A 17,023-nucleotide genomic window follows, 5' to 3' on the forward strand; every position below is an offset into this window, starting at 1 on the left:
AAACTTTGGAAAGTTTAATTATGCAAAAGTAATAAAATATTTAAAAATATTTAAGCCTGTGAACACAGCATGATAGGAAAACCCAAACAAAACAAAAATTGGAAAGTTACCACACAATGTATCTTCAACAAAACCGATAGACAAGGCTTGCACAACAGTTTTGATCAGAAATGTTACAATAACTGTTTCCATTAAAATACCAAAATCATCCTCAAATGATTAACCATAGTTACAGTACAGGAAGTGCTGAAAATACAACAAAGGTCATAGTTGAAAACATGTAAAAAGTTTGCATCTCAGATGTGTAGAAAACAGTATCCCCTCAGTCCTAAAGTCATAATACACAATGGCACTTCTGTACACTGGAGATGTTGGGACTGGCTGTACAAGGCTGGCTGATCAATGAAGCTGTGGCAGAAGACATGGGACACAATGCAACAAACTGTATTCAAAATGAAGAGAGTTTGTACGTAAATATAGTGGTTGACCAAGTATACCCATAACCTATCGGGAATGTTCCCATCACAAGCCCCAAATGAAATGAACAGGAGCTGCACATGAAAATGGTAACTGAGATTACATAAAACAAAATACTGTATTTCTTCAATTCTAAGATGCACTTTCCCCGCATATAAACATCTCAAAACATGTGACGTGTCTTAGAATTTAGGTGCGCATATATATATACACACACACACAGAGCTGTTTCTATTGTTGGTACTGAAATTAACATTTGTCTTACAATCGATGGCGTCTTAGAATTGAAGAAATATGGTGGTTTATTGTGCTTAGATGCTTCCAACTCAGCAATCCACTTAAAAATAAAACCTATCATCTTTCAAGTGACTGCTGTTGAATGTAAAATCCTCCCTTCCTCTGGCATTTGCTATTCCTTGGAATTAAGAAATATAGTCCAGAGTACTATCTCCTTGGGGCCACACCAAGGAGTACTGTTTTTCGGTCACTGGATGCATCTCTACTGTAGAATTAATGCCATTTGACACCACTTGAATTACCATGGGTCACTGCTATGGAATCACAGGAGTTGTAGTTTTTTAAGTTCTCTAGTCTTCTCTGGCAAAGAGTGAACGACAGCTCCCACAATCCCACTGCATTGAGCCATGGCAATTGAAATGGTGTCAAATTGCATTAATTCTACAGAGTGGATGCATCTTGTATCTGGCAAATCAATGAAAAGTATACACATTAATTACCATGTTCAGTGTAACAAAGTGCCTCATGCAGATACAGCAAAATCATCATTAGTGTTTAGCAATAGTTAATGGGAAGGGGATTGTTCAGAATATGTCTTACAAGTTTTCAATCAGGATTGATGAGTTTTCTCTGAAAAACAACTCTTGTACCCTAGAAAAAAAAATCTAAGTAGTAAATCATCACACTTGCAAAATGTGCTCTGAAAATCTTCTCATCTATTAAGAATAATGCAAAATAAAAGAGCTGAGATTAAAGCCTTCCAGAGTTAAAAACGAGCATCCCATTATGAAGATGTGATGTTCAAGCACACTTAAGTTCTGATGGACCTTTTCTCAGGAAATTACATATTAGTGTTAACAAAGAAGCCTGGAAACTTTCCAGGTTATATATATTTAAAAATAAGCTTCTGTAATTAGGGAAAATTTAATTTCAAATCAATCCTGCAAAACATATTTAACACCATGCTTTATAAAAATAATTACACTTTTAAACATACTACTATTTATAAAAAGTGTTTCAACATGGAGTTCTTATTTGCCAAAATAAGTTCCCATCAAAGTCTTGAGGTAAAATACTATCAGAAAAATCACAGATATGGAAGCTGATCTTATAGGTTTAAAAATCATTTTTTCATTAAATTAGTGCTCTTTAGAGATCTTTTCTATACAAATGCTGTTACAATTGTTTCATTTGCTAATTAAAACCCAATCAATACCAGAATGTTTTGAATTATTACACAAACATACTTGCATTACTCATTCTAACACAGAGAAAAAATACAATCCCGTATTTAATTGTTTTCTACATAAAGCCCTTAAAAATTCAGTTAGGGAAATACAAACGATAAGAAAAAATGCAACATGATTGCACTATTTTATAAAAATAATTCTGAGATAATTCATAACTCCTGATCAGGCATAGTTGTTTCATCAGAACCAAATCTGTATGATTTGTCTGATAATATGAGAAGAATAATTTTCATAGAAAACCTTTGCAGTGCAAAATATATTTTAAATATGACTGGCAAATTCTAACAATGCCGATAGGAATTTTATTCTCGAAGGCTTTCACGGCCGGAATCACTGGGGTGTTGTGTGGTTTCTGGGCTGTATGGCCGTGTTCTAGCAGCATTTTCTCCTGGCATTTTGCCTGCATCTATGCCTGGCATCTTCAGAGGCTGGCATACGCACAACTCATCCATGGTTAACCTTCCAAGGGAATTTAAATGGAGTTCTTATCCTCTGAAGATGCCAGCACAGATGCCGGCAAATAGTCAGGAGAAAATGTTGGTAGAACACAGCCATATAGCCCGAAAACCACACAACATCCCAGGAATTTTATTGCTCGATATGTCAGAAGGTATGGTAAAATCTTATTTCCCATTAAACGTGGGGATAATGCATGTATAGAAGGCTTCTGCACTCTTATCATTAGGTAAGTGGGGAATGGCACAAAGAGTTCAACTCTTGGAAGGAAATGTTTACCACTATTATCTAACCAGTTAGTGGGATCTGAGAAGATATACTGGATCCAGTCTCATCTCAATTTCCCTTTTAACAACTTTTTGGTGGGATTTTGACTTTTTAGAAAGAACTATACAAACCCAGTTCTCATGCATGCCAGTTGTGTTGGCGTCTGGATGTAATATGTGAGGGCTAAGTATCAATCCCTGATTTGCCTTCACAAACTCAATAGGAACTACATTGGGCTGGGTCAAAACCTCACTGTGGGACTCTAGCAACTGGATGATCTTAAAGGTACAGGCAAGCATTTCCACAACTTCTCCCTTTCACTGTCATTCCTTCTGACTCTGAAGACCTGCTTTGGAGAATAAGTGGACTGTGTAGGAGGCAACATGAGATGGATCCAGAACAGAACGCGAAGTGGATCCTTCCATCAACATAACAAGCTTTTCTATTTGTAAAAGGTCAACTTTGGCTCTAACCCACTGGATGCCTTAGTTTTTCAGATAATATTTTTCATAAATGCATTGTCCTTGTTGCTGAGTATATATGCCTTTTTAAGAAAAGTAGAAGTGCAATCAAGTGAATCCCTGAATCTATGACATTTCACTTTGGACATACTAATTAATATTGATCATATCTCTCCCTTTTCCAGATTTGTTTCTTCTAAAAGAGGCCCCTTAAGCACAGAGCTGAGAGCTACGTTGCATTGGAAATATCACACTGAAAGGTTGTATCGTGAAAGATTAAGGAGATTTACCTCTGATTGCATTTTGTGGTTTCAAGTTTGAACATTATTCTCTATTAATACACATAAAACATCAATTCATTCTGTAGTTACCTTCATCATTCTTAATTAAACTAGGCAAGAAAAAAATCAATTCCCATATGCTACTTTCCAGTTATATTAACATAAAGTATTGACACAGTGCATTATGCTCTTCAGTTTATCGTAATTTCTTTTTGAATTTATAAAGAATAATTTTTTTCCACCCTAACTAAAATGAAGCTCAAAATTAGGGTTGCATTGATCTCAATTCAATGAATAAACTATTCTTATTTTACTCTGAAAAAAATTGGAATTGATTGGTCCCATCAACTTTCTTCATTATTCTTCCAACATTTCCATTCCAAGATTTATATAATTACTGGTGCTGCCAAAGGTAAAAGGTTTGAAGAGAGGAAAAAAATAAAATAAAAATTGTATTAGCAGCTCTGTTCTTCAGTCATGGTTTTGTAACATGACAGTCAGGCATCTGCAGGAATCCTGGTTCATAGAGGAAAAGTGGTGTGCTGGAATATGCTGTTGAACTCTCTCATTTTCAAGTGTTTCTCTGGTTTGAATTTTAATAAACCAGAGACAATAGCTCCTCCTGCCAATAGGTAATGTGTATTATTGCTGATAACAGACAAACCAGGCTTCCTGAGATTCTTAGCTTACCGCATCATACGAAACAGACCTTTTTAGCGGTAATGCTAGTTTCATCACCCATTTTTTCTATATGCTTCTTTTGGACTCTCACATAATAAGGGAGAAAAATATCACCTCATTGATACGTTTTGACTATAACACTTTAAAGGGGGGGGGGGTTCTGCAATTGTATTTTGGAATTCCAGTTTGCTAGCCATTGAGAGCATGAAAATGGTAATTTGCTTTCTCAGTCCTTCTAATCAACAAGGATTTTCTTTTTTTTGGAAAATATTTTACATTTGGCAGATCTATTCATGGTATGTAAGCTGTGAAATTATAAATTGTCTCCAGGTTGGTACTGTGGTTCTGTAGCTGTGAAATAATCTTCCAAGAAAGACTGAATGTATTCAAAGGTTGGTCTTTCATCAGGATCTTTCTTCCAGCATAGTTTCATTAATTCATGGAGAGATTCAGGGCATCCTTGGGGACAAGGCATTCTATAGCCACGTTCCACTTGTTCCAAAACTTCTCGGTTCACCATACCTACAATGATACAGAGACTGACATTTATATCTGGTGACACTGATGACATGTCAAGAAGGTGTTCAAACTTTTATAGAAACAAAGTGGGTACAGAAGTAATGCAGACTATGGTTTGTTTAAACTAAATTAGTGAGTTGTGATTGCTTTCTAGGTGATGGGAACTGTTATTCCAACACTGTCTGAGGCACTAAGACTTAAAAACACTAAGCTAAATGATGGTATATTTTAATTTTTTAAAAAACATGTTATTCAGAACATGTGGACTGATTGGGGCTAACAGACAGGATCTGAATGCAAAACTTGATGCTGCTAACTGTAATTTGTACCCACTATTGTTCCTCATTACTTACAAAACCAGAGATTAGGATTTATTCCATCACCTTCTGTCACAATCTTTCTGGCATAAGATTGAGAGGGTAGATTCTAAAGAGGCTTTTACTTTTTACTTTTTTTCTCAAGGACTTTCTCTTCTTCTCTTTGTCTGTATAGTAGCATTCTTATTTCTCAGCCTTCCGCCTCAGAATATGAACATACTCATGCAAGAGCATGCATATATCTTGTGACTAAGTAGTAAATGTAAAGAAGGCAAACAAGCTTCCTCTCTCAAAATGGTCTGAAATCTTACTCCTTAATTCCCTGTAGAATGTAGTTCTTTATTCTTCTTCTACCTGTTTTCCCATTTGTGCACTGAAAACTCCACATATAATTTGTTTTTTCATATTTAAATATTAGCTATTTTTGAATATTTATTCCCAAATCACAATGTCAACTATTGTTTGAAAAATATTGTGCAATGAGCATGTCTATCTAAAATACTGTCCATGTGGTTTATCCCTTTCACACAGAAGGATAATCACACTACAATAGTGCACCTATACTGTAGAATATATGCAGTTTGACATCACTGAAACGTCTATAGTTCACTGCTATGAAATCATGGGATTTGTAGTTGGTGAGGCATCGAAACTCTGGCAGAAAAGGCTAAAGACCTTGTAAAACTACATATTTCAGGGTTCCATAGCATTGAATCATGGCACTTAATGTGGTGTCAAATGACATTACTGCACACTGGTTCATTAGCTTAAAATAAGTCCTGTTTTGAAAGTAATTATGGCATTTTAAAGAACAGGCCCTACACTGTATGGTTATAGACAGAAAATGCATAATAATCAACATAATACAAAATGATACAGCAGTGTTTTAATTATGGGAACTGTGTGGTCCTCCAGTTGTTGCAGTGCTACAGTTACCACCATCCCTCATCATCTATACTGGTTACAGCTGCTGAACATTGCAGTTTGACAACACGTGGAGGCTACTGGATTCTCATGCCCAGTAGGAAACAATAATTATATTCTCATGTAGACATGACTAGCCTTTTTATTACCTGGATATGGCACACGGCCCTTTGTTACAAGCTCTGTCAACAAAATTCCAAAAGACCAGACATCCGATTTAATTGTAAACCGACCATATAATGCAGCCTCAGGTGCTGTCCATTTAATTGGAAATTTGGCCCCTAAAGTGGAGAAAAATAAAAACCCCTTTCTTAATGCAAGTTAATATAATTAATGTTAAGGAATAGTTTTCAGAGTAGTACTTACACAACATTTATGCATCTCTTATAAGAAAGGAATATCAACACAATCCTTTTCTCTTGCATTACTTGTATTAAAGCAGGAATTCATCTGGATACTAGAGAGGATTAGACTATCCCCCTTCTCTGAAAGCTTTATTTATTCTGATTTATTTGCAGAGCACGCCTTTGCTTGAGTGCTTCTAAAATTAGAATTTAAACTGTAAATGGTAATGTAGTATATATATTATGACCAGCTGGGAATTTGTTTTAGAAACACATTCTGAAAAGCTTATCCATTCTGCTGTTATATGAACACAAGACTCAGCAAATTTTGGCTGGGCTTAATATACTCTGTCTGCTATCAAGTGGGAGGCTGCTGTCCCAAGCCTTCTGCTGTGGATTAAAAGATTTGCTTCCTACTCCTGTTCTAAACTGGGCAGAGGAACAGTCAAGGAATCACTGCCTTTCAACAGTTCTGAGCAAGAACAGGGAAGTTTGCTTTGCAATTGTGCCCAAGAAGTGAAGAGATGTCGATTTTCAACCAATGAGTGCCTGAGTTGTGCAGTACCAAAGCCAGCCCATGTACGTCTGGAGAGAAAAGTAAACAATGTGCACCCAAAGGTGACCGGGGGTGGTGGGAAAGGGGTCGGCTAAGAGTTTAACAGTAAATTGTTGACTGAACTGATACGTGCTAATTGAGAATCCAAGTATTTCAATACAATGACAGTCACTATTAGTTTGAACAGAAAATGCATACCTTGTCTGGCAGTGTATTCATTGTCCTCTATTAATCTTGCTAGGCCAAAGTCTGCAATTTTGCACACCAGGTTGTCTCCCACAAGAATGTTAGCTGCCCGAAGGTCTCTATGAATGTAGTTCATTCTTTCAATGTAGGCCATACCATCTGCAATCTTTAAAATGTGCATTGACAAAAGTATGTTAAGTTCATGAAATATTCAGCAGACATGAAAATATTTGTTCTTGCATAGCTATGTAAATTATATATAACAATCCTAAAATAGCATTTTCTACATTTAAAATATATATTCTATTCAAACAGATGCAATAATAATTAGTATTTTGCAACATAATTAAATAATCAGAAGCTGAAAAGGCTATATACACTAGTTATAAATGGCAGCCATTTTCTACATGTCATCTGATACTAATCTGTACGACAACTTATTTCATTGTAAACAAATACCTGAGCAGCCATATCCACCAACTGTGGAAGCTTTAAATACTTCCCTTCTCCTTCTTTAAGAAAGTCTAGTAAGCTACCTGCAGAAAGATATTAAAGCATTATTTTAGATGCAGCTGGAAATGCAAAAAGGAAAGAAACATAAATAGATAATGTGGTATTACTTGACCTCACTGTTCGGGTTTCTTGTTCATGAAACATTCCCATTTCACTTTAATTTCTTAGACCTCTACAGAATGGCCTGCTCCAGAACGGCCACTGGGGGGCAGGATTAGAAGTATATCCTTCCATTTTCAATTTGGCATGACAACCAAACTATTAACTATGGTTTGTTCAGAGAAGTAAAATGTTTCTTAATACTTGTTTATTCAGATAAATACTATCTGCAGTTAATTGAAAAAAGCAGATGTTTGCAGTATTCCCTTTGCAACTGCTTTTGCTCATAATGCTCGACTATATGAGCAAAGTCAGCTTTCTTATTTCAAGTAGTTTCAAATTAATATTAAAATATATGTAGTAATAAGACTGTTGCAAATACAAATGTCATTCCTACATAATAGTCATACGGTTCAGGGATATATTTCTCAACTGAACCCAAGGCAGAATCATTAAAACTGTAGCAATACAAGAAGCATAAAGGGAAGGCAATAGTCTTCTTCAGAGAAGCAAATTACTTGCAATGAAGACCCAGGTAGATGTTTCATGGAATCCGGTCCAAGGCACTATATACTACAGTATGACCCCCATTCTATGAATTTGATTATCTGCAGTTTCACTTATCCACACTCCATAAAATATGATTTCTCCCCGGCAATGTTTGTGAGCCTCTCTAGGTTCTCCAAAGCAATTCTATGGTATGCTTCTGGCTCAAGTAAAAATACAGGGTTCAGGTATTCACTGTGTGTGTAGATATACTGGGACCATACTATATATCAAAACTAACAACTAAAAAACTAAACAATGTAACTGGCAAAATCATTACTATTTTTTAAATTTTATTGGGTTTTATATTCATAATCATAACAGTAGTACTTCCCTTTCTTTAACATTTGCCTTCCAAATCATCCTATATTTTTCCCTCCCTCCCCCTCCCTCCTCTACAACAGTATATTTCTACTAATCTTGCATTCAAGAAAATGAATGTACCTTTTGTCATGAATTCTGTCACTATGTAGATTGGTTCCTCAGACACAACAGCATATAATGGAACAAGTTTATCATGCCTTAGTTTCTTCATGATCTGGGCTTCTTGGAGGAAAGCTTCTGGCAACATTGTACCAGGTTTGAGTGTCTTGATTGCTACTTTTGTAGTTCCGTTCCATGTCCCTAAGGAAGGAGTTCATTACACTGTCAGTTATAATTGAGAGGTGTTATCACAGAAATACAAATATTCTGGGCTCTTATAATTGTGGTACTGAGCCACATCTCTTTTCTACATGATACTTACCCATCCAGACCTCACCAAAGCATCCCTGACCAAGCTTAACCTCTAACCGTAATGATTCTCTAGGAATTTCCCAGGCGTCTTTTGCTAAGCCCTGTGTTTGAGGTTTCACAGTTGGGCATACCGTTGTTAATTTATGGCACAGGCCATCAGCATGATCTGGCAATTAGAAAAAAATGTTTCTTTTTGTGATGACATATGTTAAAACAATCAATTTACATTTTCAAAAATCTTGCCAAAACCAATTATGCTTTTGATACATATTTACACACTTAATTATGACCCAATATATTACAGGTTGAATATCCTTTATCGAGAAATTCAAAATACAGTATTCCAAAATCAAAAACTGTCCATGTGGGTACATGAAATGACAACTTTGCCTTTAGATGGTTCAACATACACAAACTTTGTTTCATACACCAAATTATTAAAATTACTGTATATCCAGGTTATGTAAATACAGTATATATGAAACATAAATAAATTTCAGACTTGGTCCCATCTCCAAGAGATCTTGTTACATACATATAGGCAAATACAAGTATTCCAAAATCTGGAAAAAAATGAAATCCAAAACATTTCTGGACCAAAACATTTCGGGTAACAGATACTCAACCTGTACTTCAGTCTTCTAGTCCCAAAGCAACGTAAGTAGCTATGAGTTAAAACTTACCTGTGTAGTGTTTAACGAGCTTTTGTAAAGATTCAAACTGTGCTCTAGTTGTTATATAATATCCACCATTGTCAAGTTTTCTAATTTTGTAGTGTTTCACATTATCACCTCTAATCTCATCCCAGTCACGAATGGAAAGGGAATAAGCACCTAAGAAAAAAATAATTTGCTTTTGTCAGCATGTTTATAAACAAAATAAGTCTTTTTCCATATCATAAATAAATAAATAAATAAATATATATTTAAATACCTTTTGTGGTTTCACTTTCTCGAACTAAGAAAATGCCACGTTGATTCCCAGGATTTAAAAGTAATCTTTCTGCATCTTTCCTGCCCATTTTACCAAAATACCATCTAGAGAATACAAAAGATAAACATACTCTAATAATTATTACAATACTTTGATTAATGAAAGTGTAAATACAATCTATATATATATAAATGTTCTGTTAAGTCTGTTATGGGAATCATAAAAATGATTCCCATAAGCCACAGCAACGCGTGGCCGGGCAAAGCTAGTACAGTAGTCTCACTTATCCAATATAAACTGGCCGGCAGAACGTTGGATAAGCAAATATGATGGATAATAAGGAGGGATTAAGGAAAAGCCTACTACACATCAAATTAGGTTATGATTTTACAAATTAAGCACCAAAACATCATGTTATACAACAAATTTGACAGAAAAAGTAGTTCAATATGCAGTAATGTTATGTTGTAATTACTGTATTTACTAATTTAGCACCAAAATATTACAATATATTGAAAACATTGACTACAAAAATGCGTTGGATAATCCAGAACGTTGGATAAGCGGGTGTTGGATAAGTGAGACTCTACTGTATATTATAAAATGGGAAGCTGTATTTTAAACTGAGGAAAAGCGTTCATTATGATTGGAGGCTATTCCTGTTATGTACTTTTAAAATGGGAGACAGACTATTTGCTAATTCACAGGGAGCTATGATTTTTTTTCTAAATTAGTTATAATTGAGTAATCATGCCACTTGGTCCATAGCCCCAAGGATAGTTTAGCCTAAGCATGGGCAAACTTTGGCCCTCCAGGTGTTCTGGACTTCAACTCCCATAATTCCTAACAGCCTACCTGCTGTTAGGAATTATGGGAGTTTAAGTCTAAAACACCTGGAGGGCCAAAGTCTGCCCATGCCTGGTTTAACCTCTACGCACTAATATGTAGCCATTCTACAAAAACAGAACAAAATGGAGACACATTCTGCTAGATTTGAATTACAATAGATTGTTTTTTGAATGCAGTCTGTCTTCGCTTGCGACTAACATGATTTAATTGTAGTTTAATTGTAGTTTTTATAAAGCATACAAAACACAGCTGCACAGGAAGGCAAAGAAAACGTTTTTTAAAACACCAGAAAATAAGTAAAATAGTTATATACAGATTAAATGCTGGTATGATTTATTCTAATTCCCACCGGATTATGGAGAAGGTACATTTATTTTGCTAGCTTTACCTTTCTCTATGTCCCAGACGTACTGAAAGATGGGTGAGGTTTTCTAAAATTCCAATTAATTAGAAAATTAACCTGCCATTCTCAGAAAACAATTGCACATACACATACAGACACACAAACAGCATTTCCTATCAAGCAGAAAGAATAGCAGTGGCAATTATGCAATGGAGGGAGGGAGGGAGCAGAAAAGGAAGGCTTGCCATTTCCCCTTCTTTCTTCTTCATGAACTGTGTTCACAACACACGAGTTCTGAAGGAGCAAGGGAAAGGACTTGTCTCACATGTTACTACAACTTGAACAGCTCCCACAAGTGTTACAGCTCTTGAAGTCTTTGTGGCTTCTCCTTCTCCAGCCTGTCAAGACAATCTCCCTTGGTTTTCTTCTCCCTCCCTGTGCCTGTTTTTGTTATGTTTTTAAGATAAATGACTGCAAAAGGAAATTATGTTTACAGTATGATGATTGGCATGACAAAAAGAGAGGGATTCTTATAAAGATTGAACTTTGATCTAAGCCAAAGAGAAACTGACTGGGTGGGGCTCTTCTGCAACCTTCCAACATGTATAAAACAAAGGATAGGTAAGGAAGACTTGGCAAAGATCAATAAAAGAGAGGTCATACCTCCACTCAAATCCGTAAACTCTTTACATATATCAGGAAACATATGTGTGTAGTAACACAAGTCTAGTCAATGTTGCTAGACTCCTGTCTATAGCATTTAAAATAACACCAATACAGACAGTGCATTGTTTTCCCTCTCCAGATTTAGATACCAAGAAAAAAAATGAATATGACATGAAAAATAAATCTCTGGAGCATCTCTGTCAAATGACTCACTTTGTATGATTCATCAGTCATTGTGACTTTGCTCCAAACACAGAAGTTAATAGATGGGTACTTTCATAATTTACAAGTATTGTAGTATGTTTAACACTCATCAAATGGAAGTGCACCATTTAGTTATGACGTTTTTGCCCTTAGTATATAAGAACACAAGATTCAAAAGGTAAAAGCTGCTAACAGTGCAAATATTGTTCTTCTGCCAGCCTTCCTAATAGTATTAGGCTACTGATGTACAAAAGAATATACTGTGGTTGTTAACATTTATATACACATGGCTGCTATGAAACCATCTTCCACACATTTGAGTCCAGCGAACTGAAATTAATTTCCATGCCTAGTGCAAAATAAAACACGCTCACTGGAAGGTAGTCCTCAATTACTTTTACACCTGAATCAGCAGGGGAAAAAACTTATAAAGGTGACTGTACCACAAGATGGCACCTTCCTTACTGCTCTTCTTAAGACAGCAAACAGCAAGGCAGTAGTGGGGAAAATGCTACAAAAGCATCTACCTTGATTGCATAGTGTATTCTGCTGGCAATGGAGCAACAGGTGATAAGAGAGAGATGGAAACATCATTCTTCTGTATCCCAATTGCCAACAGAAAGGGCTACGTTTTCTCCGCATGGTAGATTCTTGGTTAAGTGTGTGGGAGGATACAGTTACAAACATGAAACTGTCATAATGTGATTACACAGGGACTATGAATATGGATTTACCACAGTTGTAGAATTTCAGGGCATACATCTGTAAGTCTGATCCTAAATCCTGGTTATAGTTTTTGGTACTTCATTTACAGATTTGGCTCATGAAACAGCCATAAATAATACTCCACCCAGATAATATCTAATTATCTGTAATAGTTGCAACAGCAGCTATAAGCACCAAGGACCCAGAATTCATTTAAGGTCAGCTTTCTATGCACACACACTAGGACAGGGCTGCAACATACAGACCACATTCAGCCTTCCAGGATCATTTCTGTGGCTCACAGGAATAAGAAAAAGTCAAGAAATGGCTTTTGCTTACTTGTTCCGTTCCCGTTTTTTAAAAATAAAATTGGTTTGGGGTATAACAGGTGGAGGAAATATGCCCCATCATGTCTGACATTTGGAGGGGGGGGGGAGTCACAAAACTTGTTTTTGACCCCTGGAAGCATTTGAAGCAATTTAACAAATAATTTTTGAAGAGCCTGATAACATGGTAAAAATATACATGGTAAAAGTTACCCCTCCCCCATGAGGCATCTGGAGGAAATGTGAGGAGGTGCAGTGGAGGGTTATGGATTTCCAAGGTCTCATGGGGAGCTATCGCCTAGACTTCCAGAACTGTCCCCTCCCTGGTCTAGAACAATGTAGTAGGTTTCAAACGTTAAAATTAATAATGTAGACTAGAGTAAGGGCAGTTAAAATACCTGTTCTCTACTAGCCTAAACCATACCAACTGAACATAAGGCATTGTGTGTAAATAAATAAATACATACATACATACATACATACATACATACATACATTATGTTACTTTTGTTGCAAGTACTAAAACAGGGTGTGCCTGATATTTTAATTTCTGAGCCAAGAAAACCCATCACCATTATTTCTAGAGTTAATCTTTTAAATTTAATGAGTTCAGCTATACCAGTCATAATCATAGCAGTATTTGGAAGATACATAAAACAGATGTACTAATCTTCAGAGAAAATTCAGATGTTAGTATTAATGGCACCCACTAAGTGTACAGATGTAAACATATCTCTAATGCAAACTATTTCAACTAATAGGAGTCAAGAACATGTAAATACCAGGTCTGAAAGTCAACTGTTAATCTCAGCATGTATGTGCTGGCATGAATATCACATACACACAATTTTTAATGACATTAGTTTCATTCTGTTTATTTGAGTAATTAAACTGGAGTCATTATATGTCTGTGTGGATGTCTTCTGCCTGTAATTTTCTTGAACTATTATGGGGAAAATAACTGATTAACAATATAATAAAGTCTTACTCTTCTGCTTGAATGGAGTCTGCAGGAGCTACGTAATTGCTGGGAATGTAGCCACTCTTTCCTGTTGCAATAGATCTTGCTTCCCACCAGTCTCCTTCCCTGAAGGGGGAAAAATAAAGTTTCACTGTATACATAAATAGACCATTTTGAAAACTGAAATATGGTATAAGGAGTTTGGCTCCTTTAAATTTAGGAAATGATTTATCGACTAAATTGCACTGTGAACAAGTACTGATTTTCTTGAGAATGAGAGCTAACAATGTGTACAGTAGTAGAAAAGGAAACATCTACTATGCCTCTGGTAAACTTCTGGATAATACGAATGAAAAGTTGGTCCCAGAAGGAGCACTGTGAAAAGTTTTAACCCCCCCTCCCCTTTTTGAGGAAAGAGAATGCTGCTCCAACTGTGAATAATAATAAAAAAATGTACATGCTCAAACTTTTTAATATACAGGATGAAAAGATGCCAGTTCCCATTTCCAATATTAAATTGAATGACTGGAAATATCCTACTGCAGGCTCAAGCATGACATATATTTTCATGACATACACAAGTTCAATTAGATAACCACAGAAATAGTTGTAACATTTTAAAGATATTCTTACTTCCAAGGAAAAGATAAAGTTAATATCCAGTTTCCCTTTGTATTTTTCTGAACCCAACTAAATGTGTTCTACATCCTACTACTGACCTCGTCTTTCAGCAGTAGCAATTTCATGGATGGACAACTACACATGTGATGCAGCTCTAAGGCATGGAAAAGGATACAACTTGATCAATCCACAATGTAAATGAGATTATATTTACGTGTTATTGATTATCTGGAACCGTTCACCCTTCTTGAAGGAAAGGTCATCTGTAGTTCTGGCTTCATAGTCATATAAGGCCACAAAAATAGTAACACCACCTAAAGAAAAACAAAAGTATGGCAATCATGTCACTTACTTAAAGTGACAAAATAGGTATAAGCCAGGCACACAGTAAGTATACCAATACATTACATGAATTTCAGGTGGAAAGTGAGCTGGATACTTTTATAAACTAGGATAAATCCTTACAGATATTCTATATTGTTTGTGAACTAATGTGTACATTTTACTTTGGCCAAATCGGCTTCTTCAGTTCTATCGGGTGGCCGTAATGGTAGGGGTTAACATTCAAGTTTTCCTGTTCATAAGGGGATCACGTGGCAGCCAAGCATGGCTCTTACTCCCCCATTCGGCATCACAGTTGCGTGCTGGCTTCAGTGTATTTCGTTACCTCTTCTCTTGAGTAGAAAGTAGAAACAGCTTTAAGGAAGAATTAAACCTGAAGCAAAAAGGCATGGGGGGAGGGGGGAGGCAGGGCCTGCAGTGCAAAAACAAATCAAGAGAAGAGAGGGCTTTTAAAAGGAAGCTCAGAGGATATCTCCAGGTCCTCGCTCTTCCTTCCTAGTGGGAAGCTGGAAGCCTCCTTAAAATGCCTTAATGGAAAGCTGCATGCAGGGAGAGCAGGGAGAGAGGCTCAGCTGTAGAAAGTAGAAACATCTTTAATGAAGCATTAAGCTCAGGTCTCCTCTACAGACCAAAGGGAAAGGATTGCAGAAAGAGTGCTGTCTTAACTCTGATGCTTTTCAATTCAGGCCTTAATGAAGGAAATAAGGACAAATGATGCCATTGCCTAAATGACGGGGAGACCGGGGAGTGTCCCCCCCCCCCATTGCCGCCAATGGGCTGGATCTAGCTTAATTTATCAGGTGCAGTCCAAAAACTCCATCTGGCTGCACACCTGTTTTTGGGAGGCACGCCAAAAAGGCTATGGGGGTCTACCGGTATCTGGCCAGCAGAAATGGATCAACGCACAAGCCTACTGTATACACATGTATTTTCATGAAGAAGAAATATGCACTCTACTATAATATACATCTTGAGAAAACACGATTAATTAAAAAATGTATATCATGAGATGTGATTCATTCCAGGACTCCTAAAAAAGAGCTGTGTGTTTTATCTGTGGAACAGTCATTTTTTAGTGGAAGAGAAAATTAATATCCTGATGTGGTTGCTATTCTGTTTCTATATAGTCACACAGATAGATGGCTTGGAGGAGACATGAAGAGAAGGCAATGTGAGTACACGTGTGTATGCATGTATGGATGGATGAAAGAAAGAGGGAGAATGAGATAGATTCCACTGGATGAGTGAAAAGAAAAGACCCAGTTTGCTGTCCACTTTTTTACTTCAATGGATCAGCACTTCTTGTTGTATTTGGTATCAATGAACACTGGGTCCAGAGCTTCTCCAAATAACTGTTTCCAGGAATGGAGTGTGCTTGGTCCTGGAATCTATATTCCAGTTCTTCAGACATACCTGATGACTTACTGCTACAACAGCAGTCTGGATCCTGGTGCTAAACTGGATCACATCTAGTATGGCATTTGCAGTGAAAGCTGATGGTTGTTTCAGGAGTTTGATTGTCTGCCTCACTTTGACTTGAACAGGCAGGATAATCATGTTAAGCTCTTTTGCCTAAAAGAGTGTTGTTCTGATCATAATGGAGGTAGCTGCTTTTAGCATCAATGTATCTTCTTGAAGACTGCCTCCACTTTCCTGTCATCTGTGACTGTAAAGAAGTCTTCTCTATCTTTTGCAAAAACAAAAGATGACACTATGGTAGCGATAGTACCATTGTCCACCTGGATGCCACATTGCAAGGTAGTGTATACAATTTATTTGCACAATTAGAAATAGGTTTATTTGCAGCAGGTTTGTTCCCTTGCCACAGCCATGTGTCTGCAGGGAAGGGGATTTTCAAAAAAGAGACATTAGTTTTGGAAAAGCATTTCCTGCTGTCCTGAATCAGGTAAGAATCTTGGCATTCAGGACGAGGCAGGAATATTAAGCCCCAGAGCCTTAAAGGCCTTCTTTAATAATACTGTTGGAAGAGTCTAATGCAGGTCCTGATCCTCATCAGAAGATCTTCCCATCTCTTCAGAATCAGAACAGGGGCTCTGCAAAATGCCATCCCTGTACTCCCAATCAAGGGATTGGGCCTTCTCATTGGGCTCCAGTGGATTCTATGTCTCTTGGAAGGTGGACCTAGTTGAACACTGATCCTGAATTTCAGATGAGAATAACTCCAGTCACCCTCTCCTCCCGCACTGGACAGGTTTCTGACCCC

At 36.8% G+C, this 17,023-nt stretch overlaps 1 protein-coding gene across 2 annotated transcripts in view; it reads right to left on the bottom strand.

Annotated features, from left to right (window-relative positions):
- Positions 1-17,023, bottom strand: part of yes1 (YES proto-oncogene 1, Src family tyrosine kinase) — a 47,654-nt gene continuing 30,631 nt past the window's right edge. For both annotated transcript variants that reach the window (XM_062980461.1, XM_062980462.1), the window contains 10 exons: positions 14,672-14,771; positions 13,864-13,962; positions 9,783-9,886; positions 9,533-9,682; positions 8,860-9,015; positions 8,559-8,738; positions 7,416-7,492; positions 6,969-7,122; positions 6,020-6,151; positions 1-4,632 (listed from right to left, as the gene is read on the bottom strand). In XM_062980461.1, coding sequence (XP_062836531.1) covers positions 4,424-4,632; positions 6,020-6,151; positions 6,969-7,122; positions 7,416-7,492; positions 8,559-8,738; positions 8,860-9,015; positions 9,533-9,682; positions 9,783-9,886; positions 13,864-13,962; positions 14,672-14,771 — 1,361 coding nt within the window. In that variant the 3' untranslated portion in view covers positions 1-4,423. The remainder of the gene's footprint in view (positions 4,633-6,019; positions 6,152-6,968; positions 7,123-7,415; positions 7,493-8,558; positions 8,739-8,859; positions 9,016-9,532; positions 9,683-9,782; positions 9,887-13,863; positions 13,963-14,671; positions 14,772-17,023) is intronic.

This window comes from Anolis carolinensis, chromosome 4, assembly GCF_035594765.1.
Source record: "Anolis carolinensis isolate JA03-04 chromosome 4, rAnoCar3.1.pri, whole genome shotgun sequence".
NCBI lineage: Eukaryota > Metazoa > Chordata > Lepidosauria > Squamata > Dactyloidae > Anolis > Anolis carolinensis.